The sequence below is a fragment of the Thunnus albacares genome, chromosome 15 (assembly GCF_914725855.1).
Source record: "Thunnus albacares chromosome 15, fThuAlb1.1, whole genome shotgun sequence".
NCBI classification, from domain to species: Eukaryota; Metazoa; Chordata; class Actinopteri; order Scombriformes; family Scombridae; genus Thunnus; species Thunnus albacares.
This window is the reverse complement of record NC_058120.1, coordinates 30,246,014-30,272,197: the sequence shown is the minus strand read 5'-3', so window position 1 is coordinate 30,272,197 and position 26,184 is coordinate 30,246,014. Positions and strand designations below refer to the sequence as shown.

The following is a 26,184-nucleotide window of genomic DNA, read 5'->3' as shown; positions in this document are numbered from 1 at the left end:
CTACAGTGGTAATTCAGTAATTATCTGTTTATATATTAGTTTGTATTGCTGCTGGATTCCTTCACTGGGTTCAGATTTGAGGTTGTTGTACTTTACTTGAGTATTTATACTTCCACTCCACTGCATCTCTAAGAGGGAAATATTGTAGTTTTTACTGCACTACATTTATTTAACAGCTACAGTTACTTAATAAATTAAGATTTTATAAACAAAATGTGATCAGCTTTTAAAACAGGAAGCTTTCTTACAGATTGCTGATACTTTATTTTGACTTAAAGCTGGTTTCCGGTTTTAACATAGAAATGAACACCTGTGACTGCCGAGTAAATCTCTGTATTTCGCAATATACCAGAGTTAAAATCTGGTGTCTGGTGTGACTTTCCTGCGCTGGTGCATTTTACATCCCTGCACTTGCTGGGTATAAATACCCAGTAAGTCTTGTGGTCCGACGGAGAAACCTGAAGAGTCAAGAAGCCAAACATGACGTAATTTCCCGGCATGTCTGGGCTCGCCTGTAGACATACGTTATGAGCAGGTGTCAATAGTGTTTGTGTAATTACTCTCACAGCCAGAGGGGGGAGACAAAAGCACTGCAGGTTTAAGCAAGATGTTTGATTTTTACTTGTAATGAAGTATTTTTACATGTTTTTCCACAGCACCTGATAATACTTCTGTATACTTTTTTATGACCTTAATAGAAGTAAACGTGACTGTTGTCATAATTTACAGTAAAAATATGTTCATGATGTCGTCTGTCCAGGTTCCAGTCTGATAATGCAGAAGATAGTTTATTGCTGAGAGGATGTCTCACTCGTACCCTGATCCTGAGGCTCTGCTGTCAGAGCGGGAACAGCAGGAAGCCGGAGAACACGCTGAAGTTTCGGGAGTCGTCGTAGAGCCGGTAGCTGCCCGGCAGACGGAGGCGGACCGTGTCGCCCTCCTCCAGCTGCAGAGCCACACTGTTGGACGTGGAGGCGTAGCCGCCGTGGTCGTTCAGGTCCAGGTTGAAGATGATCGGCTGGTTGTTCTTGTGCAGGTACAGACCCATGTAGCCTTTCAGGTAATCTGCAGCCGTGAAGCTGAAGAAGTAAAGTCCTCTGAGAGGAGCCGTGAAGACGCCTGCAGAGAGAAAACTCACGTTTACAGTCAGTCGCTGTGATGAAGTTCTAATCAGTGAGGTGGAAACTAACATCATCACAGATTTATATTTGATCTCGTTCTTCCCTTAAAGATGAAATTATTACATCAACAGACGACTTTTATGTGTCACAAATCAGCATCTTTCTTCTGAAAACTCACTTTGATTCTAAGTTTTTCTTATAACCTTCATTTATTGATTTATTGGTGTTTGTTTTTGATGTTCTACATGTGGGAATGTGTCATCTTAAATATTACACTGTGTTTGTCATGAGCTCTTTGTTTTGATGTGTGTTGATGTATATAAATATATAGATTTGTTTTTATTATGATAATCAATACTTTTAAATTAAATTTCCTAACCTTGGAAAGCACTTTGTGCTTATTGCTTGAAAAGTGCACTATAAATAAAATGATCATTATTATATTATAGAGAAACAGAGGGCTCAGCTCCTCCTCATTACAATAACTTTCACACTATAACTAACATATTTATTGAAACAGCAGGAAAACTGGCAGATTGTCAAGTACAACGAGATAAAAACATGAGATGAATTCTCACGTTTATCACTGGACCTGTCATTTATGTGGTGAAATAAAATGAAGGATAAAACATAATAAACCCCAGTCACTCCTAACTGTGGTAATATCATAATATCATACATCAGTTATTGAACAGGGAAACATGTTGTATGTATATCTTCAACTGCTTGGAGCCACTTGGGTTGAAACTAGTGTTTCTATATCTGACCTGCAGTGTTTCTGTTTCCCTCCATTAAGACACATTAAGGTACATTTAATATCTGCTCATTAACAGTATTCACCTCCTCTGACTGTTGAATGTATTATGTATTTTGTACAGCATCCTCTTTCTTCTAATAAATATATTTCTATTATTTTTGACATGAATCTTGCTGTGAGGAAATCGTCTTTGTAAGCATTCTACACGAACCGCTGTAGTATTACAGCCAGACTATGTATTTTGTACTCTGACATTCATTGTATCTCATTATATATATATATATATATATATATATACATATATATATATATATACACACACACACACACACACCCACACACACACACACACACACATATATATATATATATATATATGTGTGTGTGTGTATATATATATATATATGTATATATATATATATATATATATATCTAATTCTGTACAGTAGAATAATTTTTGCTATTTGCTATTATTGGAACTTTTTGCAGCGTGTTAGTATTAGTGAATGTGAAGCTGCAGGATTCTCTGCTATCAGTATTTAAAGACACCTGATGGTAACGAAGCAACATGTGAAACCTGCAGTTTATGTTTTAATATAATCAGTTAATAAACAGTCAGCCTGTGTGACGCCTGCTGTGCACACAGAGTATCATCTCTGAATATAATAAAAAAAACATTAAAACAGTAAAGTAACATTGATGTGTTGACCTGCAGTCTGGTTGTAGGCTCCGCCGCTGTTGGTGATGGTTTTGGAGAAGATCAGAGTCGTCTCGTCATCAAACGGTCCGACTGATCCTGAATCGGTCAGACCGGCTGAGAACGCCACCTTCATCTCGTCTGGAAGAAACATCATCATCATTTAGAGGAGAAATATGTTTCTATCAGCATTTCAAATAATCATCTTAAACGTTTCCTCATCAGAAAGACTAAAATCGTTCTCCATCGATATTCCAGCGTTTATTATTATTGTGTATTGAAATGTTTACGTCCAAACCTGAGTTTGTGTTTGTGAGCTTCTGCAGACGATCTTCAGTCTCGTTCAGTCTGAAGCTCAAAACTGAACATCAGAGAACAAACTTCAGTCGACTGATGATTTACAGACTTTTTAAGATTTAAAGTCTTAATATGAATCTGCAGTTTGTTACCTGAACTTTCTGCCTTCAGCTCATCCAGATGTTTCTCTCTGACGCTCAGTCTGCCGTCAAACTCTGAGGACCAGAAGGAAAAGAAGAAGAAGAAGAAAGAAGGGAAGCAGAAAATGAGAGAAAGAAGGACAAAGAATGTTGTTTTCATGTCGTTAAAAACAGTAAACTGTGTGAAATGTCGGGTTTTCTGAAATATTGTATCGTTTTGTGTTTGTTTATTTTAAATACTGTTGTACTTTATAAAATGTCATGTTTTGTGAAATGTGTTTTGTGAGATTGTTTCTGCAGTTTTGTTGTGTTTTGTCCCTCTGGGGCCACCGTAGCCATCAGTAGAGTCTTGTTTTGTAACTGCGTGATGAGCGATTATCTGCTGATTCAACAAATATCAAGTTTAAATGAATAAAATCGGACCTGAACTTTGGTTCTGCAGCTGTTGGATCAGTCTGAGCTGAAAACCTGCAGAACGAACACAGAAGAAACGTTTCACTGTCAAAACTGACTGAAACAAATCATTCATTATCAAATTAGGTGCTGATTAATTTTCTGTTAATCAACTTATCAATTAGTCATTGTATCTCCAAAATAAAGTGTCCAATAATAAATAATCTTGAGTTTAGACGGATTAGTTTCATCATTAATATTTTAATATTTATTTCAAAGAAATTAACAGCTGCTGATAAATTTAACATAATTTGTGCCAATTACACTTTTTTCCAAGGAAATTTCCCAAAACATTATCAATAAATTACAAAAATTAAAGTGTTACCATTGTTTTAATGACTTCAGATCTAATCTAATTACCTGAAGTGACTGTCATTAATTAGCAGCCCTGTGCTGCCCCCTACAGGCTGCTTTTATAACGAGCAGAAATATTTAAAACTGTGAAGCTGATTTTTTTATCAGATGGACGTGAGAGAGAACGCTCATACTTAGATCCAATATGAATCAACCACAGGTTACAAATATAAAGATTGTTATGGAAACATATTAGTTGATTATCAGTTAATTATAAACAATAAACAGAGTTGTTTTTTTTACCGTCAGTCTGGTTCTTGTTGGACGTCACTGCAGCTGACAGAGAAGAAACTTCATCTGCCAGAACTGAAACATCACTATTATTACTATTATTATTATTATTATTATCATTATTATTATTATTATTATTATTATTATTATTATTATTATTATTATAGAGACATGAAGTAGATCTCCAGTTAGAATATGTTTTGTTACAGAAAACATGACAAAATGATCATTAAGGAGGAATTAGTCATTTTCTTTTTTAACTTGAAATGACAGGCCAGATGAACTTTGCTGTTTTCTGTAGTGCAACTAACATTTTTGAGTTGTATCAAATATTTTTACTGACTGTTTATGTCCCATTAATACTGAAGATATGACATGAGAACTTCTTATTATTAGTTTCTCTTGTTGCTGATTCATTGTGAGGTTTTTTTTCCCTTTTCTTTTGCCTTGGATTTGATCACATTATTGCTTTGCATTATGATGTAATGTTTACTTGTGTGGACCCCAGGAAGAGTTGTTGCTGCCGGGGATCCAACTGATTAAATAAAAAATAGATCAGAAGATATTTTAGATTAGAGGTTTTTTTTTTTTTCTTTGTTTACCTTCAGCGTGCCTCTTCAGCTCGTTCATCCTCGACTGCAGCGCTGACACACGGTCACATATACGACACAGATTACATATAAAAATATATAATTACATGTAATATAATCTGTGTTAATCTGAGCTCAGGTCCTGGACTCACCTGTGTTCAGACTCTCAGCAGTTTCCAGTCTGGAGGAGATTTCTGTCAACAGGAAACAAATAAACATATAAAACTAGACAAAGTTAGGAAATGATCAGTTATCTGCATTAACTGAACTCTGCTCTTCATCAAACATCCAGCTGTAAAGAAGCTGAAGTCTCCAGCTTGTGACTCAGAGTTTACCTTCGTTCTCCGTCCTCAGCTCGCTCACCGTCTCCTCACTGGCTCTCAGTCTGACCTGCAATGCTGACAGGAAATCCCTCTTTATTTAATCAATATTAGAGACAAAAACCCCACAGAAACATTGAAATAAAGACGAGATGTTACCTTCAGTCTCTGTCTCAGCTGCCGTCAGTCTGACGGAAACAGACGTCAGCTCGGCAGCTGCAGCTGAAAACATCCAGAGATTCTGTTAGAAACTGAACACAGCAGATATATTTACATACATGATGTAACTGAACTCACCTGTGTTTTGTGTCCTCAGCTCAACCATCTGCTCCTCAGTGACGTTCAGTCTCAGAGTCACAGCTGACAGCTCGGTGTCATGGACTGAAATCAGGTTTTACCTCAACACATCAAATACTACTACTACTACTACTACCACTATTACTACTACTACTACTACCACTACTACTACTACTACCACTACTACTACTATTATTACTACTACCACTACTACCACTATTATTACTACTACCACTACCACTACTACTACTACTACCACTACTACTACTATTATTACTACTACCACTACTACCACTACTACTACTACTACTACTACCACTACTACTACTACTACCACTACTACTACTATTATTACTACTACCACTACTACCACTATTATTACTACTACCACTACTACCACTACTACTACCACTACTACTACTACTACTACTACTACTATTATTACTACTACCACTACTACCACTACTACTACTATCACTACCACTACTACTACTACTACCACTACTACTACTACTACTACTACTACTACCACTACTACTACTACTACTAATAATAATAATAATAATAAACTTTATCTCTTCTATTTGTGTATCTTATTATTACTAACCTGATAAATATTATCATTGTGATATTTGATGGTGTTGGTGGGGATAACCAAAGTTGTTTATTATAGTAGACTACATATAATACATATATAGTATGTATTTTATTTTAAAAAAATAAAATGAATATATATATATATATATATATATATATATATATATATATATACACATACATATATATTAAATCCATAAAAATAAATCTACAGTTAGATTAGTTAGTTTTAACCCTGTGTGTGTGTTACCTGTGTTTTCTGACTTCAGATCTTCCAGCTGTTTCTCACTGACTCTCAGTCTGACCTCCAACTCTGTGGAGTAAAAAGTATTTATCTGATTGATTGATTGATTAATAAGTATTTGTAACTTAATGAAAATATGACAGTAAACATAAATCTACCTGCAGTGTTGTTGTGGCTTTCTGTCAGTCTGGACTCCATGAGGGAAAGTTTATCAAACTGAACTGAAACAACAAAACCGTCATTAATGTTAAGAAGGAGTTCCTCAGGGAACCGTGTTAGATCCTCCACAGTTTCATGTTTCACTCTGTCACAAACTTTCTGTCACACAGATAAAATTCATAAATCTACATGTAGTTTTAACCCTTCAGTGTGTTACCTGTGTTTTCTGTTTTCAGATCTTCCAGCTGTCTCTCACTGACTCTCAGTCTGACCTCCAGAGCTGGACAGGAAATGGTTCATGTTTAATTAAACGGTTTAATTAATGATTAATTAAGCCATGTTGAAGAGTTAATAATGTTACCTGAACTGAGAGTCTCCAGCTGTGTCTCAGTAGATCTCAGTCTGACCTCCAGAGCTGCTCAATAATCAGATTTTATTTATTTACACATTTTCTGAGTCTAGGTTTAAACTCCTCAGTAAAGCCCAATCAATCAGATAAATGATACAAAGGTGTTAATAAAAGTATAAAGATCTACCTGTTGTGTTGTTGTGGCTGTCTGTCAGTCTGGACTCCATGAAGGAAAGTTTATCAGACTGAACTGAAAACACAAAACCATCATTAATGTTTATGATGGAGTTCCTCAGGGAACCATGTTGGATCCTCCACAGTTTCAGACTGAACAATCAATAAATGTTTCACTCTGCAAACTTTCTGTTTCAGATAAAAACTTTGACTCTTTTCCAAACTTTCTGTCACTTTGTATGACTTTCATATTTTGTATAAAACAAATAAAAATAAATCTACAGTTAGTTTGAACCCTTTAGTGTGTTACCTGTGTTTTCGGCTTTCAGATCTTCCAGCTGTTCCTCACTGACTCTCAGTCTGACCTCCAGAGCTGGACAGGAAATGATTCAAGTTTAATTTAATTGATTAATTGATAGTTAATTAAACCATGTTGAATAGTTAATGATGTTACCTGAACTGAGAGTCTCCAGCTGCTCCAGCTGTGTCTCAGTAGATCTCAGTCTGATCTCCAGAGCTGCTCAATAATCAGATGTTATTTATTTACACATTTACTGACATTTAAACTTCTCAATAAAGCCCATGTCAATCAAATAAATAATACAAAGGTGTTAATAAAAGTGTAAGGATCTACCTGTTGTGTTGTTGTGGCTGTCTGTCAGTCTGGACTCCATGAAGGAAAGTTTATCAGACTGAACTGAAAACATGAAATAATCATTAATGTTTATGATGGAGTTCCTCAGGGAACCATGTTGGATCCTCCACAGTTTCAGACTGAACAATCAATACAAGTTTCTTTCAGCAACTTTTTGTTTCAGATAAAAACTTTGACTCTTTTTCAAACTTTGTCACTTTGTATGAATTTCATGTTTTTTTATGAAACATAAAAATAAATCTACAGTTAGTTTTAACCCTTCGGTGTGTTACCTGTGTTTTCTGACTTCAGATCTTCCAGCTGTTTCTCATGGACTCTCAGTCTGACCTCCAACTCTATGGAGTAAAATGTATTTGTCTGATTCATTAATAAATAATTACAACTTGTATTAATGAAAATATGACAGTTAATGTGAATCTACCTGTAGTGGTGTTGTAGCTTTCTGTCAGTCTGGACTCCATGAAGGAAAGTTTATCAGACTGAACTGAAACAAAGAAAACATCATTAATGTTTATGATGGAGTTCCTCAGGGAACCATGTTGGATCCTCCACAGTTTCAGACTGAACAATCAATAAATGTTTCACTCTGCAAACTTTCTGTTTCAGATAAAAACTTTGACTCTTTTCCAAACTTTATCACTTTTTTTTTTTTTTTTTTTTTTTACGAATTTCATATTTTTAGTTTTAACCCTTCAGTGTGTTACCTGTGTTTTCTGTTTTCAGATCTTCCAGCTGTTCCTCACTGACTCTCAGTCTGACCTCCAGAGCTGGACAGGAAATGGTTCATGTTTAATTAAACAGTTTAATTAATGATTAATTAAGCCATGTTGAAGAGTTAATAATGTTACCTGAACTGAGAGTCTCCAGCTGTGTCTCAGTAGATCTCAGTCTGACCTCCAGAGCTGCTCAATAATCAGATTTTATTTATTTATACATTTTCTGAGTCTAGGTTTAAACTCCTCAGTAAAGCCCAATCAATCAGATAAATGATACAAAGGTGTTAATAAAAGTATAAAGATCTACCTGTTGTGTTGTTGTGGCTTTCTGTCAGTCTGGACTCCATGAAGGAAAGTTTATCAGACTGAACTGAAAACACAAAACCATCATTAATGTTTATGATGGAGTTCCTCAGGGAACCATGTTGGATCCTCCACAGTTTCAGACTGAACAATCAATAAATGTTTCACTCTTTCTGTTTCAGATAAAAACTTTGACTCTTTTCCAAACTTTGTCACTTTTTTTTTTTTTTTTACGAATTTCATATTTTTAGCTTAAACCCTTCGGTGTGTTACCTGTGTTTTCTGACTTCAGTTCTTCCAGCTGTTCCTCACTGACTCTCAGTCTGACCTCCAGAGCTGGACAGGAAATTATTCATGTTTAATTTAATTGATTAATTGATAATTAATTAAGCCATGTTGAAGAGTTAATGATACCTGAACTGAGAGTCTCCAGCTGCTCCAGCTGTGTCTCAGTAGATCTCAGTCTGACCTCCAGAGCTGCTCAATAATCAGATGTTATTTATTTACACATTTACTGATGTTTAAACTCCTCAGTAAAGCCCATGTTAATCAAATAAATAATACAAGTGTTATAAAAGTGTAAAGAGCCACCTGTAGTGTTGTTGTGGCATCCTGTCAGTCTGGACTCCATGACAGAAAGTTTATCAGTCTGAACTGAAACAACAAAACCATCATTAATGTTTATGACGGAGTTCCTCAGGGAACCATGTTGGATCCTCCACAGTTTCAGACTGAACAATCAATAAATGTTTCACTCTGCAAACTTTCTGTTTCAGATAAAAACTTTGACTCTTTTCCAAACATTGTCATTTTTTTTTATTTTTTATTTACAAATTTCATATTTTTTATAAAACAAATAAAAATAAATCTACAATAAATAAATCTATTATTCATTTAGTTTTAACCCTTCGGTGTGTTACCTGTATTTTCTGACTTCAGATCTTCCAGCTGTTCCTCACTGACTCTCAGTCTGACCTCCAACTCTGTGGAGTAAAAAGTATTTATCTGATTGATTAATAAATAATTACCACTTGCATTAATGAAAACCATTCCAGTCATCTTAATAAAAATATTGTGACTGTCTGTCAATCTGGACTCTATGAAGGAAAGTTTGTCAGACTGAACTGAAACCATAAAATCATTACAAACAAATTTCTACTTCCAAATATAAAAACATCAAGATAATAATCTGTCCTGTAATAAGTTAAAACATATAATTACTATCAATTAAAATTGTAAGGTTCCTACAAGAACTGTCTTAAATGTTTATAATGGAGTTCCTCAGGGAAACGTGTTAGATCCTCCATAGTTTCAATCTTCAAACTTTTTGTTTGAGAAAAAAAACTTTGAGTCTTTTTCAAACTTCCTGCCTCTTGTATGAGTTAAATTTTTTTTATAAAACCCAAAATATTAAACTATTGTTAGTTTTAACCCTTCGGTGTGTTACCTGTATTTTCTGACTTCAGATCTTCCAGCTGTTTCTCACTGACTCTCAGTCTGACCTCCAACTCTGTGGAGTAAAAGTTTTTATCTGATTGATTAATAGATAATTAACCACTTGCATTAATGAAAATATGACAGTAAACATAAATCTACCTGTTGCGTTGTTGTGGCTTTCTGTCAGTCTGGACTCCATGAAGGAAAGTTTATCAGACTGAACTGAAACAACAAAATCATCAAAAATGTCTACTTTCAAATATAAAAACAGCAAGATAATAGTATGTCCTCAAATATGTTAAAGCATATAATTACTATCAATTAAAATTACAGAGGTTCCTACAAGAACTGTCTTTAATGTTTATGACGGAGTTCCTCAGGGAACCATGTGGATCCTCCACAGTTTCAGACTGAACAATCAATAAATGTTTCACTCTGCAAACTTTCTGTTTCAGATAAAAACTGTGACTCTTTTCCAAACTTTATCACTTTTTTTTTTTTTTTTTTTTTACGAATTTCATATTTTCTATAAAACATAGAATAAATCTACAGTTAGCTTAAACCCTTCAGTGTGTTACCTGTGTTTTCTGACTTCAGATCTTCCAGCTGTTCCTCACTGACTCTCAGTCTGACCTCCAGCTCTGTGGAGTAAAAAGTATTTATCTGATTGATTGATAACTTATTGCCACTCATCTTAATAAAAATATGACAGTAAACATAAATCCACCTGTGGTGTTGTTGTGGTTTTCTGTCAGTCTGGACTCCATGAAGGAAAGTTTATCAGACTGAACTGAAACAACAAAATCATCAAAAATGTCTACTTTCAAATATAAAAACAGCAAGATAATAGTATGTCCTCAAATATGTTAAAGCATATAATTACTATCAATTAAAATTACAGAGGTTCCTACAAGAACTGTCTTTAATGTTTATGACGGAGTTCCTCAGGGAACCATGTTGGATCCTCCACAGTTTCAGACTGAACAATCAATAAATGTTTCACTCTGCAAACTTTTTGTTTCAGGTAAAAACTTTCACTCTTTTTCAAACTTTCTGTCACTTTGTATGACTTTCATATTTTTTTATAAAACAAATAAAAATAAATCTACAGTTTTAACCTTTCAGTGTGTTACCTGTGTTTTCTGATTTCAGATCTTCCAGCTGTTCCTCACTGAGACTCAGTCTGACCTCCAGAGCTGGACAGGATATGATTCATGATCAGTTTAACTGATTAATGAATGATTAATTATTGAAGAGTTGATGATGTTACCTGAACTGTGAGTCTCCAGCTGCTTGATCAATAAATAATTACCAGTTGTTCTAAATAAATTATGACAGTAATCATAAATCTACCTGTAGTGTTGTTGTGGCTTTCTGTCAGTCTGGACTCCATGAAGGAAAGTTGAACAGACTGAACTGAAAAAACAAAACCATCATTAATGTTTATAAAGGAGTTCCTCAGGGAACCATGTTGGATCCTCCATAATTTCAGTGAGAAGAATCAATTAAAGTTTCTCTCAACAAACCAATCCAAAAATTTCATTCTTTTCCAAACTTTCTGCTACTTTGTATGAACTTCATTTTTGTATGTTATAAAATACAGAAATAAATCAGGTAATACTCTCAAACCTTTCAGTGTGTTACCTGTGTTTTCTGACTTCAGATCTTCCAGCTGTTCCTCACTGACTCTCAGTCTGACCTCCAACTCTGTGGAGTAAAAAGTTTTTATCTGATTGATGAGTGATTACCGACTACAAATGACTGTTTAGACTTTAACATTTTTCTTCACATAAAGTAATTGGACAGCAAAAAAAAAGAAGCTAAAGAGGAAAATGACAGTAAGTAAGTAAATAAACAATATTTTATCAAATGTGTCCAGCTGTGTCTCAGTAGATCTCAGTCTGATCTCCAGAGCTGCTCAATAATCAGATGTTATTTATTTACACATTTACTGATGTTTAAACTCCTCAGTAAAGCCCATGTCAATCAAATAAATAATACAAGTGTTATAAAAGTGTAAAGAGCCACCTGTAGTGTTGTTGTGGCATCCTGTCAGTCTGGACTCCATGACAGAAAGTTTATCAGTCTGAACTGAAACAACAAAACCATCATTAATGTTTATGACGGAGTTCCTCAGGGAACCATGTTGGATCCTCCACAGTTTCAGACTGAACAATCAATAAATGTTTCACTCTGCAAACTTTCTGTTTCAGATAAAAACTTTGACTCTTTTCCAAACATTATCATTTTTTTTTAATTTTTTTTTTTTTTTACAAATTTCATATTTTTTATAAAACAAATAAAAATAAATCTACTATAAATAAATCTATTATTCATTTAGTTTTAACCCTTCGGTGTGTTACCTGTATTTTCTGACTTCAGATCTTCCAGCTGTTCCTCACTGACTCTCAGTCTGACCTCCAACTCTGTGGAGTAAAATGTATTTATCTGATTGATTAATAAATAATTACTTATAATTAATTATAATTTTATAACTGTTTAGACTTTAACATTTTTCTTCACATAAAGTAATTGGACAGCAAAAAAAAGAAGCTAAAGAGGAAAATGACAGTAAGTAAATAAATAAACAATATTTTATCAAATGTAGTGAGTGAGCTGTGCTTGGATTGATCTGCAGTATTGTTAAACTATCATCATCATGTGTGATGATTCTACTCACTTTGGCCTCGTGTCAGACAGGAAGTACACACTATTCAAACATAGTCATATGTTATAATATCTCTTCTCTGAAACTGGCAGATTATGGCTACCACACCTAAATCTGTATCTGTACGTTTCTCTTTGCAAACATGTTTTTTTCTTTGACTTAAACAGTTTGATTTTATTAAAAATACATATATTTAAATGTTATATTTTATATAACTTACACAACAGATACAAATCTACAGTTAAAAAAATAAATCAGTGTGTTACTTGTGTTTTCGGTCGTCAGTCTGTTCAGCAGACTCTCAGTCGTGTTCAGTTTTCTCATCAGTTTGGATGTTTGATCTGAAACCAGAAATGTGAAAATAAACTGTTGATGTTTATTTCTGTTCATCAGTTTATATATTTACAGTCTTTCTTCAGGCACTCGGTTACCTGCGGTGTCAGTCTGCAGCCGCTGCATGAGACTCTCTGCAGAGTTCAGTCTGACCTCCTGACCCTCCAGCTGTCTCTCGCCGACTCTCAGTCTCACCTGCAGCTCTGCAGGAAACCGTTCAGAGTTCGATGTTTATAAAAGGAGTTCCTCAGGGAACCTGGTTGGATCCTTCACGGTTTCAGTCTGAATCTGTTTCTCTTTGCACATCTGTGTCTCTCCTTTAGCTAAAAACTGACTCTGTTCCAAACTTGCTGTTACTTTGCATGAAATATAAACATATTTATATTTATAGAACAATGCTGATTGCAAGTAAAAAAAGCGATTACCAGAAAGTGGTTGAAGAATGAGGTACCTAAGGTCGAGGACTGGGTTGAGGTTATGCACAATATATATGGGATGGAAAAGTTAACTTTCTCTGTGAGACTGGAGATGGACAGATTTGAAAGAATTTGGGAAAATTGGATAGAGTACATAAAACCAACTAGATCAGACTTTATTTGAGATGTACATCATAGGAACAAAGACCCCTAGTTCATATTTCATAGCTACAGATGTTGAAAGGTTCTGTTTTTTGGGTTTTTTTTTGGTTTGTTTGTTTGTTTTTGTTAATTTTATTCTATTTCACAATATCTGCATAATCGGTCACATGGTAGAACTCTGTTAATTCAACTGGCCATGAGGTATGGAAGATTGTGAATAACTGTTGTGCTCTGGACATGTGTATATGTATCCATGTATGGATATATAGCTATAGGTATATGAATAATATATTCTATATTTTATTTTATTTTACTTTTCCTCTTGATATGTATGAGCAGGCACAGTTGTTCTCTATCTGGATCCAAAGTAAGAAACTAAGGAAGACTGTCATGTTTAAATGAATAATATTATAATATTAAGAATGGAGAAAAGAATACGTCATTGTGTACCAGTTGTAAGCAGAATGTATGTGAAAAATAAAAATAAAATTAAAAAAAAGAAATATAAACATATTTCAAGAATAAAGTCAGACTTTCAGCTTGCAGTGAGGAATACTCTGGTGAAAATATCAAAATGTCATTAAATTTTAATCAATTAAGTGAAAGTGAAATCTTATACACTATGAATTAGCTCATATAATTTTATACAATTAGGACATTTTGAGCCAAAGAGATAAATTTGAGTAAAAGTTTGTGACTGTTTTTAGACCATTGAAACCATTATCATAGTGATTGATGATGTCACTTTGATAGAAAACCGTCAAACACTAAAATGTGTCACATGTTGCATCTTAAGTATAAACTGATCTGCTTTATGTTTTTGTGCAGTTTGAATATGTTTAAGTTTTAAATGCAGCAACATCATGAGTCCAATCACATGATCAGCACTCAGCCAATCACATGATCAGCACTCAGCCAATCACATGACAGCTGATCGTGTTATTCAAGATAATTTCATTAAGATTAACAAACATCTGACTGTATTTAAAGAAGCCACTTAGCTGGATGTTGTATTGAACTTGTTGTATATAAAGCTGAAATGATTAGTCGATTAATTGATCAGTTGATTGACAGAAAATTAATCTGCAACTATTTTGATTTCAACTGAATAATTGTTTCAGATATTTTTCAAGCAAAAATGACAAAAAATAATTTATTCCAGATTTTTAATTTGTGCTTTTCTCCGTTTTATATGATTATAATTTGAATCTTTTTGGGTTTTGGACTTTTGGTCGAATAAAACAAAACATCTGAAGACATCATTCTGAGCTCTGAAAAATTTTGATGAGCAATTTTTCACAACTTTTTGACATTTTGTGCATTAAATGATTAATAGAGAAAACATCAATAATCATTATTTGCAGCCCCAGTTGTGTAAAACCTGTGTTGTTCGTCTCCAGCTGCTGCAGTCGACTCTTCACAGCCAACAGATTTTCTTCCAGAGTCGCTGAGCTGCTGACAGCTGAGAGCCAAACAGAAAATCATCCGTCGTGAATCCAAAACATAAAAATCATCAGACAGAGTTCAGCTGGACGTCGTCTCACCTGCGGTTTCTGTCTCTCTGCTGTTCAGAGCCGACAGAACAAACATCCTCTCTGAAACAAACACCTCGTTATTATTTCAAACATGATTCAGTTCAAGTTTCCATCCAGACAATGATTTAAGGAAAATGTCCTGAATGTTTGTTTCCATCCTGCTGTTGTGTGAATATCAGCAGATAAACTAGTTCTCCAGTCGGTGCCGTTAAACCGTCGCAGAAGAAGAAGAAGAGACACAACGAGACGACGTCATTAAAACAGTCGAAGCTCAGACGATGGAGAACATGATGGAAATATGACGTTTCTGTTAGTTTGATGTGTTGATGTGAGGAAGGTTACAGTCTCCTCATCATCATCGCTCCTCACAGATCTGATGTTTTCAGCTCTTCAGTGACGTTTAAGTCACATGATTCATGACGTCATCGTTTATTCACTCAGTCTGTTACACCTCAGACAGGAAACACTTTTTACAGATTCAGTGATTTTCTGGTGTTTTCACTTCGGTTCTTTATGTGTTAATTAAGACGGAGCATAAAAACTATTTCTTTTTTCCCTCCACGTTTAGATAAATCTGCACGTCATCATGACTGGAAATGTATTTTATTTGAGATTTAATTTGAGGATAAAACCTCTTGAGATGCACCATCCCGAAAACAACAAATAAATAAATAAACAACAATAAGAAGAAGAATTTAGCAAACAACACAAAACAATCAACAAAACACACAAACAGATAAACAGCTCTCAAACATACAAGCAACAAACAAACATACATACAAATGATGTTACGAGCATCATCTGCACAAACATAACATCTAACTATAAACTGAAAGGTTTAAAAACAGGAAAAAGGGAGAAAAACTCACAGAGAGAGAAAGATGTATTGTAATTATGAAGAAAGAGAGAAAAATATGTTAAAAATGAAATAAAAAGGATCAAAAGCCTTCAAGAATAATAAAACCTATTTCTGTCATTCTGTCGTCGTGCAACATGTTTTAAATTTCTCTTTTGGAAACGTTAAGTTTGCTGTAAAATGTCGAAGGTGGTCGGTGAGTTCAAATCTTCTCCGTATTAACTGACAGCTGCAGTTTGATGACAGAAAGTTTTATTTTGTTCACCTGAGGTTTGTGTCTGCAGCTCGTCCAGCCGTCGCTCGCCGAGGGTCAGTCTGTCAGTCAGAGCTGAAACATTCAGATCAGAAGATCAGACAGAAACTTTTCTCTCTGGACAATCATCTGGAAAACTACGCTGCAATAAACTATGATGTTTTCACATCATAATTAATACATTTATGGATCAGTTCACCTGAGTTTTCTGTCTTCAGCTCGTCCAGTCGTCTCTCTGCGTCCACCAGTCGACTCTCTACAGACCACAGTCGACTGGTTTGATCTGAAAACATTAAAAATACAAAAACACTTTGTTAAAGGAACAGAGAAATCTTTAAAAACCGACTTCAATGACGTGTCATGTGACCTGCAGTGAGTCTCTCCAGCTCGTCCAGGTGAAGCTGGCTGGAGTTCAGTCTGTCTCTGACCTCCGACACCTCATCTGAGAACAACAAGACAAACAAAATATCATTAAATTATTAAAACTGAAATAAGATCAGACAGAAAGAGACTGAAACAAACAGTAAATGATTTATTTATTCACCACGTATGAAGCTCAGTTCTCCATCTGCAGACGTGTTCAGTTGTTCCTGCAGGGAGTTCAGTCGACTCTGCAGAGCTGAAACAACAACATCCACATCTGTACAAACATCTGCAACAACACTCATACAACACTCATACAACACTCATATAACACTCATACAACACTCATACAACACTCATACAACACTCATACAACACTCACACAACACTCACACAACACTCATACAACACTCATACAACACTCATACAACACTCATACAACACAACACTCATACAACACTCATACAATACTCATACAACACAACACTCATACAACACTCACACAACACTCATACAACACAACACTCATACAACACTCATATAACACAACACTCATACAACACTCATACAATACTCATACAACACAACACTCATACAACACTCATACAACACTCATATAACACAACACTCATACAACACTCATACAACACACATACAACACAACACTCATACAACACTCATATAACACAACACTCATACAACACTCACACAACACTCATACAACACAACACTCATACAACACTCATATAACACAACACTCATACAACACTCACACAACACTCATACAACACTCACACAACACTCATACAACACTCATACAACACAACACTCATACAACACTCATATAACACTCATACAACACTCATACAACACAACACTCATACAACACTCATACAACACGCATACAACACAACACTCATACAACACTCATACAACACAACACTCATACAACACTCATACAACACTCACACAACACTCACACAACACTCATACAACACAACACTCATACAACACTCATATAACACTCATACAACACTCATACAACACAACACTCATACAACACTCATACAACACGCATACAACACAACACTCATACAACACTCATACAACACAACACTCATACAACACTCACACAACACTCATACAACACTCACACAACACTCATACAACACAACACTCATACAACACAACACTCATACAACACTCACACAACACTCACACAACACTCATACAACACAACACTCATACAACACAACACTCATACAACACTCATACAACACAACACTCATACAACACTCATACAACTCATACAACACAACACTCATACAACACAACACTCATACAACACTCATACAACACTCATACAACACAACACTCATACAACACAACACTCATACAACACTCATATAACACTCATACAACACTCATACAACACAACTCATACAACACTCATACAACACTCATACAACACAACACTCATACAACACTCATACAACACTCATACAACACAACACTCATACAACACAACACTCATACAACACTCATACAACACTCATACAACACAACACTCATACAACACTCATATAACACTCATACAACACTCATACAACACTCATACAACACAACACTCATATAACACTCATACAACACTCATACAACACTCATACAACACAACACTCATATAACACTCATACAACACTCATACAACACTCATACAACACAACACTCATATAACACTCATACAACACTCATACAACACTCATACAACACAACACTCATACAACACTCATATAACACTCATACAACACTCATACAACACTCATACAACACAACACTCATATAACACTCACACAACACTCATACAACACAACACTCATACAACACAACACTCATACAACACTCATACAACACAACACTCATACAACACTCATACAACACTCATACAACACTCATACAACACAACACTCATACAACACAACACTCATACAACACTCATACAACACTCATACAACACTCATACAACACAACACTCATACAACACAACACTCATACAACACTCATACAACACTCATACAACACTCATATAACACTCATATAACACTCATACAACACTCATATAACACTCATACAACACTCATACAACACAACACTCATACAGCACAACACTCATACAACACTCATACAACACTCACACAACACTCACACAACACTCATACAACACTCATACAACACAACACTCATACAACACAACACTCATACAACACAACACTCATACAACACTCATACAACACTCATACAACACAACACTCATACAACACTCATACAACACTCATACAACACAACACTCATACAACACAACACTCATACAACACTCATACAACACAACACTCATACAACACTCATACAACACTCATACAACACAACACTCATACAACACTCATATAACACTCATACAACACAACACTCATACAACACTCATACAACACTCATACAACACAACACTCATACAACACTCATATAACACTCATACAACACAACACTCATACAACACTCATACAACACTCATACAACACTCATACAACACAACACTCATACAACACTCATACAACACTCATACAACACAACACTCATACAACACAACACTCATACAACACAACACTCATACAACACTCATATAACACTCATACAACAGTCATACAACACAACACTCATATAACACTCATACAACACTCATACAACACTCATACAACACAACACTCATATAACACTCATACAACACTCATACAACACTCATACAACACAACACTCATACAACACTCATATAACACTCATACAACACTCATACAACACTCATACAACACAACACTCATACAACACTCATACAACACTCATACAACACTCATACAACACAACACTCATACAACACAACACTCATACAACACAACACTCATACAACACTCATATAACACTCATACAACACTCATATAACACTCATACAACACAACACTCATACAACACTCATACAACACTCATACAACACTCATACAACACAACACTCATACAACACTCATATAACACAACACTCATACAACACTCATACAACACTCATACAACACTCATACAACACTCATACAACACTCATACAACACAACACTCATACAACACTCATACAACACTCATACAACACTCATACAACACTCATACAACACTCATACAACACTCATACAACACTCATACAACACAACACTCATACAACACTCATACAACACTCATACAACACTCATACAACACTCATACAACACTCATACAACACAACACTCATACAACACTCATACAACACTCATACAACACTCATACAACACTCATACAACACTCATACAACACAACACTCATACAACACTCATACAACACTCATACAACACTCATACAACACTCATACAACACTCATACAACACTCATACAACACTCATACAACACAACACTCATACAACACTCATACAACACTCATACAACACTCATACAACACAACACTCATACAACACTCATATAACACTCATACAACACTCATACAACACTCATACAACACAACACTCATACAACACTCATACAACACTCATACAACACTCATACAACACAACACTCATACAACACAACACTCATACAACACAACACTCATACAACACTCATATAACACTCATACAACACTCATATAACACTCATACAACACAACACTCATACAACACTCATACAACACTCATACAACACTCATACAACACAACACTCATACAACACTCATACAACACAACACTCATACAACACTCATACAACACTCATACAACACTCATACAACACAACACTCATACAACACAACACTCATACAACACAACACTCATACAACACTCATACAACACTCATACAACACAACACTCATACAACACTCATATAACACTCATAACACTCATTTATCACTTCATTTGCAGCGTGTTGAGCTTTCCGGGCCACCGTAGAAACACTTTGTTTTCATTGGTGTTAAAATGTTTCGGAGACGCTGCAGGAACAGAAACATGACGACGACAGACGTGTTTGGAAAATACCAGATTCTTTATAAATCTAGAAACGCCTGACTGATCCCTCGCTCACTGGTGGTTTGTAGCGATGACATCACTTCCTGCCATGACAACAGACAATCAGTTCAGTCACCTTCAGTGTTTGAGTTCAGCTCCTCCAGACGGACGTTCAGTCGACTCTCCAGCTCCGACGCTGCAGACTGAGACGAGCTGTTGGAGGCTGAGAATGCTGGAAAAGAAACATTTAAACATTTAATAATTTTGTTTTAATACTTGACATTTTTATATTTGAGACGTTCTTCTGATTTATGATTCATCGTGTTCAGCGGCTAAAAAACTTTGCTCAAACTGATTTCTCTGTTTTATTTGATGGCGGCTGCAGCAGGAAGGATGCAGGTTATAAACTCTTTAATGTCGTTCACCAGTAACGGACTCGTGTCAAAGTGCTGCAGGATGATGATAATTAACTTAAATCGAACGCAGCAGGAAAGGAAACAGGAAGTGAATCTGACCTGAGTTTTGCCTCCTCAGATCCTCCATCAGACTCTCAGTGTTACACAGTCTGACTGCCAGAACTGAAACCAGCAGAGAAACAATCACTATTTTAAATCTTTTCATTCTGAAATGAACGAATGACTCCGACACTGGACAGAAGCTGCTGCTTTAAACTCCTTCACTTATATCATATTATCCCAAAACAACCATGAAACTGTCATCCTGACTGTAAAATGACGACTCAAACTTCCTGCTTCAACTTGAACCTGCTGTTCTTACCGAGGTTTCAGATAATTAGTGACGTTTCAATTTGACCCTCGAACACTAACGAGGCAGTTTAGACTCGTGACTTAACTTTGAGTCCAAAAACAAGACTGAAGACTGGACTGATGTGAGAGCTGACATGAGTTGAGACTTGAGAGCAAAAACATTCAGGTATCAGGTTCTGACTCAGTAAAGAATAAATAGCCTGAATATTAAACACAGAACGGACACATCATCAGCTTTTATTTGAGCCACTATGACTTGTTTTTTATCAATAATTTCTTCTATAACAGAAGCCATAATAACTCATTAAACCATCATTCAGTCTAAAAACTGGATACTGTGTGTGTGACAGGAAGAGACCAAGATGGAAATGAAGCTCCGTAAAACCTCACAAAGTGTCACAATCTTGTTATTACTGATGGAAATGATGGACAAAAATACAAAAATAAATGTAATAAACTGGGATTATCCTTTCAATCTAGAAGAAGAAGATGAAGATGACCTGCGCTCTTCCTCCTCAGCTGCTCCACTGTGCTCTCACTCGCCCTCAGTCTGGTCTGCAGGAATGGCAGCTCAGCGGCCAGAGCTGCAGATACATCATCATCGTCATCAATCAATCAATCAATCAATCAATCAATCAATCAATCAATCAATCATCTCAGGGCTCTTCACATAGAGCAGGTCGAGACCGAACTCTTAAATCTACAGAGACCCAACATTCCCCCATCAGCAGCAGGAAGAACTCCCCTTTAACGGGTAGAAACCTCAAGCAGAACCGGACTCTAGGTGGGCGGCCATCTTTGACCGGTTGGGTTGAGAGAGAGAAAGAAATAGGGAAAGGGGGGGGGGGGGGGGGGAGAACAACAATCATAACAATAACAACAACAACAACAGCAGCAGCAGACAGGGAAGGATGCCAACAGGACCGCGAAGGCTCGGCCCAGAACCCAGGGGTTCCTGCGAGATGAGAAAGCACAAAAACTCCGGGGAAGAAGCAAAGTTAGTGACATGCATTGATGTTACATGAATGCATACAGATAGAGAGGAGGAGGAGGAGAGAGGAGCTCAGTGCATCATGGGAAGTCCCCCAGCAGTCTAGGCCTATAGCAGCATAACTAAGGGCTGATCCAAGGCGAGCCTGGTCGGCCCTAACTATAAGCTTTATCAAAAAGGAAAGTTTTAAGCCTACTCTTAAACATAGAGAGGCTCGCCTTGGATCAGCCCTTAGTGATGCTGCTATAGGCCTAGACACACTTTCTGTGGTGATTTGGCACAATATAAATAAAATTGACAGATTTTTAATACTTATCAGTCATTCTCTGGACACATTTCATTATTTGTTTGAGTAAAATAAAGTGATCTCGATGTCACTTACTGTCAGGCAGCTGATTGGCTCACCTGTGTTCTTCATCTTCAGGTCTTCCACTGAGCTCTCGCTGGCGTTCAGTCTGGACTGCAGCGACAACAGATCAGCTGACAGCTCAGCTGCTTGCACTGAGATAGAAACACAACAAAGAGACAGAAGCAAAGTTGAGCCGACGTCACAACCGCATCAGTCCAAACAGGACCCATTTGTCAGATGTATTGGTACAATCACAGTGAAACGTAACCCAGCCAGTTCCTTCAATGTGTTCATTAAAGAGATTTTAAATGGAACAGGAATAGTAAATATATGAGTATGATTGGAGGGAGGACAGTCTTAGGCAGTGATCTCATTTATTATCGTAGTGGCCTGAGGGTAGAAGCTCTTCCTGAACCTCTCAGTGAGCCTGGTGTATCCGGTAACTTCTTCCCAACCGCAGAAGGGAGAAAAGGCCGTTATCCAGGTGGTTGGGAACCTTAATGGTTCTCTGAGCCTTATTCTTGCAGCACCTGGTGTAAATGTCCTTTAGGCAGGGCAGAGCACCGCCTACCGTATGTTCAGCTGAAAGAACCACTGTTTGCAGGGCCTTGCGGTCCTGTTCGGTGCTGTTTCCTGTGATGTTCTCTGTCAGGATGCTCTTGATGGTGCAGGAGTAGAAATTCCTCAGTATTTGAGAGGACACCCGGAATTTCCTCAAGTGTCTGAGGTGAAACAGTCTCTGCTTTGCCTTCCTGACCACTGAGTCAGTATGCAGAGCCCAGGCCAGGCCCTTGGTGATGTGGACACCGAGGTACTTGAAGCAGTCAACCCTCTCCACCGAGGACCCTTTGATATTAAGAGGGTGTAGTTTCTTTCCTGCTTCTTCCTAAAGTCCACCATCAGCTCCTCTGTCTTCCTGATGTTCAAGAGAAGGTTGTTGTCCTGACATCAGCGGGTCAGGTCCTCTACTTCCTTCAGGTAGGCCTTTTCATAGTTATCTGTGATCAGCTGTGTCATCAGCAAACTTAACGATGGTGTTGGTGTCGAAAGTGGCTACACAGTCGTGTGTGTGCAGGAAGTACAGCAGGGGGCTCAACACGCAGCCCTGGGGTGCTCTGGCGTTAAGGATGAGGGTAGAGGATGTTGTCCGCCTACCATCACCACCTGGGGTCTGCCCGTCAGGAAGTCAAGGATCCACATGCACAGTGAGGTGTTTAATCCCAGATCCAATAGCTTTGTGATGAGCCTGGAGGGAACTATGGTGTTAAACACTGACCTGTGGTCAATGAACAGTAATCTCACATGGCTTCCTTTCTTGTCCAGGTGAGATAGGGTGGTGTGGAGGATGAGTGCTATGGCGTCTTCCGCTGATCAGTTGGGATGGTAGGCAAACTGTAGTGGGCCCAGTGTGCTGGGTTGTGAGGAGGGCTTGTAATTTTCAATTCAATTCAATGTTATTTATATAGCGTCAAATCACAACAAAAGTTATCTTCACATAGAGCAGGTCTAGACCGTACTCTTTAATTTACAGAGAGCCAACAATTCCCCCATTGGCAGTGCGTGACTCTGTCTAACTCCCAGCCAATCAAAAATGGGCAAAGAGGCGGGGCTGAACGGCTGAAACAAGCCACCTGGCGGCTGGCGGACCTGTCACTCAAAGCAGCCATGTCCTTCATTATGCAGAACTTTACAGCTTAATAAAATTTAAACGAGTGAGTTATAAAAAATCCCCGTACAGTTGTCATGAAAGAGGAAATTAGCTACAGAGACCAAAACCGTTGTTTGTACCAGACTGTAAACATGTTTATTTCTGCTGTAAAGTTGATATTTTAACATGGAGGTCTATGGGGGTCTATGGGGGTCTATGGGGGTCGATGGGGATTGACTCACTTTTGGAGCCTCAAGTGTTCGTTCAAGGAACTGCAGTTTTACAGCCCCGGAGGTTTCCGCTTGATCACACCGCTGCACTGGGCGACATGTTCCTTCATCATGAAGAGTTTGGACTAATAACAGCATCATGTTTTCAGTCTCCAGAGAGTAGTTCTGTGTAAGGCAGACGCTACTGAGCATGTGCAGTAACACTTTGTACAACATTATACATTATACAAGAACTTTGAGTATTTTCAGTCCAACTCAAACCTCCACATCTGGATGAATGATATATAATAACATGAATGATGGAGATTATCAGGGTTGCAGGGAAACAACATGCTGATGTCAGAACATGTATTGATTCTCATTGATTTAGTAACTGATTGATCAGCTGATTGCAATTGTTCTGTATCAGCCGGCAAGGATCATGAGTGATCATGAGTTTTTTGGACGTAGCTGTAAAAACTTTCAGAAATTTAATGAGTTATAAGTTATAAAGACTTTTTGCTGTGGTTCCAAAGTGGATTCACTGACGCTGATCCTGAACGCATCATCTTAGTAAAGAGGAGCTTCTGCTTTGATGTTTGTGTTCTGGTTTCACACAGTTATCCTGCTCAGATTAAAGGGTCGTAATGTCTCCAGCCTTCCTGTCCTTCACCCACCTGCACTCTGCTCCTGCAGCTCCTCCACCTTCCTCGTCAGAGCAGCGTTCAGCTCCGTCAGCAGCTTCCGGTCCGTCTCCGTCCTCCCCTCCAGTCCGTCCAGGCTGCGTCGCCGCTGCTCAGCCTCCACCTCTCCATCCCTCAGCCGGCTCTCCACGCCGCGCAGGGCCAGACGCCGCTGCACCTCCTCCGCCTTCAGGCTCAGGACCAGCCGCCTCAGCCCCCGCAGCTCGTCCCAGAGGACGGGGAGCTCCGGAGGGACGTCCGCCTTTGTCGTCACATCGTCTAATCCCGCGCTGCTGTCCTCTACCTGCAGGACTGAAGGCTCCGTCTGTCCCTGACTGACGGCTGGAGACAAACAGAGCAGCAGCAGAAACACAACAGCAGACTTCATCCTGAAACCAAAACCTGTTGCTGAACACGAGTCCAACGGCTTAAAAAACACACAAACGCTCACTAATCTGGGTGAAAGCCAGCAGAAAGAAAAAAAGTCAGCAGGGATAAATGTTTCCACTCTCCCAGAAACATGTTTTTTTCCTGCATTTTACAATTAAACTACATTTATTAGAACTTTATTTTCTTCTTTATTTTACTTTATTGAAAGAATGAACGTTCATTGTTGAAAAAGGTTCAAATCTGAGCAGCAGAGGTGCAGATATGCTGACTTTTAGTCTCTAGTTAGAGTCCTACATTTCCCATAATGCACCTAGACAGTGTTTCATTAGAGCGTCCCTGCAGGTAACATCCAGCGGTGTCACAACAAACATTTGAGTTTTATTGTTTTAACATCGGAGGTCAATCTGCTCCTCCATGAATCCAAAAGCTGTGAACACTTTACAGACATCTTTTCTTGAGCTTTCTACCACATCTCATGGTCTTCATCAGCGTCAAGTTTGCTGGGTTGTCATGGAGATGAGTTTGTTGACAGGTGAGTGCAGTAACTATTCTGATCTAAACCTCGTCCAAAGTTTACTGATGAAGACCATGTGATACAGCTGAAAG

General features: G+C 37.3%; 1 protein-coding gene across 43 annotated transcripts; it reads right to left on the bottom strand.

Moving 5' to 3' along the window:
- Window positions 1-608: 608 nt before the first annotated feature.
- LOC122998031 (putative leucine-rich repeat-containing protein DDB_G0290503) lies at window positions 609-25,942 on the bottom strand. Of its 43 annotated transcripts, XM_044374524.1 has the most exons (49): window positions 25,183-25,942; window positions 22,705-22,800; window positions 21,809-21,892; window positions 21,057-21,119; window positions 20,678-20,773; window positions 16,659-16,733; window positions 16,482-16,556; window positions 16,314-16,397; window positions 16,127-16,189; window positions 15,015-15,065; window positions 14,852-14,932; window positions 12,991-13,095; window positions 12,826-12,900; window positions 12,255-12,317; window positions 11,536-11,598; window positions 11,245-11,307; window positions 11,025-11,087; window positions 10,619-10,681; window positions 10,470-10,532; window positions 10,051-10,113; window positions 9,902-9,964; window positions 9,375-9,437; window positions 9,046-9,108; window positions 8,869-8,931; window positions 8,728-8,790; window positions 8,459-8,521; window positions 8,284-8,337; window positions 8,140-8,202; window positions 7,857-7,919; window positions 7,708-7,770; window positions 7,415-7,477; window positions 7,235-7,297; window positions 7,091-7,153; window positions 6,794-6,856; window positions 6,619-6,672; window positions 6,475-6,537; window positions 6,257-6,319; window positions 6,105-6,167; window positions 5,258-5,341; window positions 5,120-5,182; window positions 4,976-5,038; window positions 4,793-4,834; window positions 4,653-4,694; window positions 4,063-4,125; window positions 3,436-3,480; window positions 3,025-3,087; window positions 2,874-2,936; window positions 2,588-2,716; window positions 609-1,119 (listed from the first exon to the last, which is right to left on the bottom strand). In XM_044374524.1, the coding sequence occupies exons 1-49, from the start codon at window positions 25,574-25,576 to the stop codon at window positions 839-841; spliced, it is 3,837 nt and encodes a 1,278-aa protein (XP_044230459.1). In that variant the 5' UTR covers window positions 25,577-25,942; the 3' UTR covers window positions 609-838. The 43 variants fall into 43 exon arrangements, with proteins under 43 accessions (XP_044230459.1, XP_044230464.1, XP_044230466.1 ...); XM_044374529.1 differs by lacking the exons at window positions 11,025-11,087; window positions 11,245-11,307 and adding an exon at window positions 11,920-11,982; XM_044374531.1 differs by lacking the exons at window positions 11,245-11,307; window positions 11,536-11,598 and adding an exon at window positions 11,920-11,982.
- Between the last annotated feature and the right edge of the window lie 242 nt (window positions 25,943-26,184).

Bases quoted from the DNA above. Each gene is read 5' to 3' on its own strand.
- LOC122998031 (XM_044374524.1), bottom strand. From the start codon at position 25,576: ATGAAGTCTGCTGTTGTGTTTCTGCTGCTGCTCTGTTTGTCTCCAGCC. The intron at 12,318-12,825 runs GTAACACACTGA...TTTACTCCACAG, and splicing joins ACTGACGACCGAAAACACAA to AGTTGGAGGTCAGACTGAGA. The intron at 4,835-4,975 runs GTAAACTCTGAG...TCCTGTTGACAG, and splicing joins GCTGAGGACGGAGAACGAAG to AAATCTCCTCCAGACTGGAA.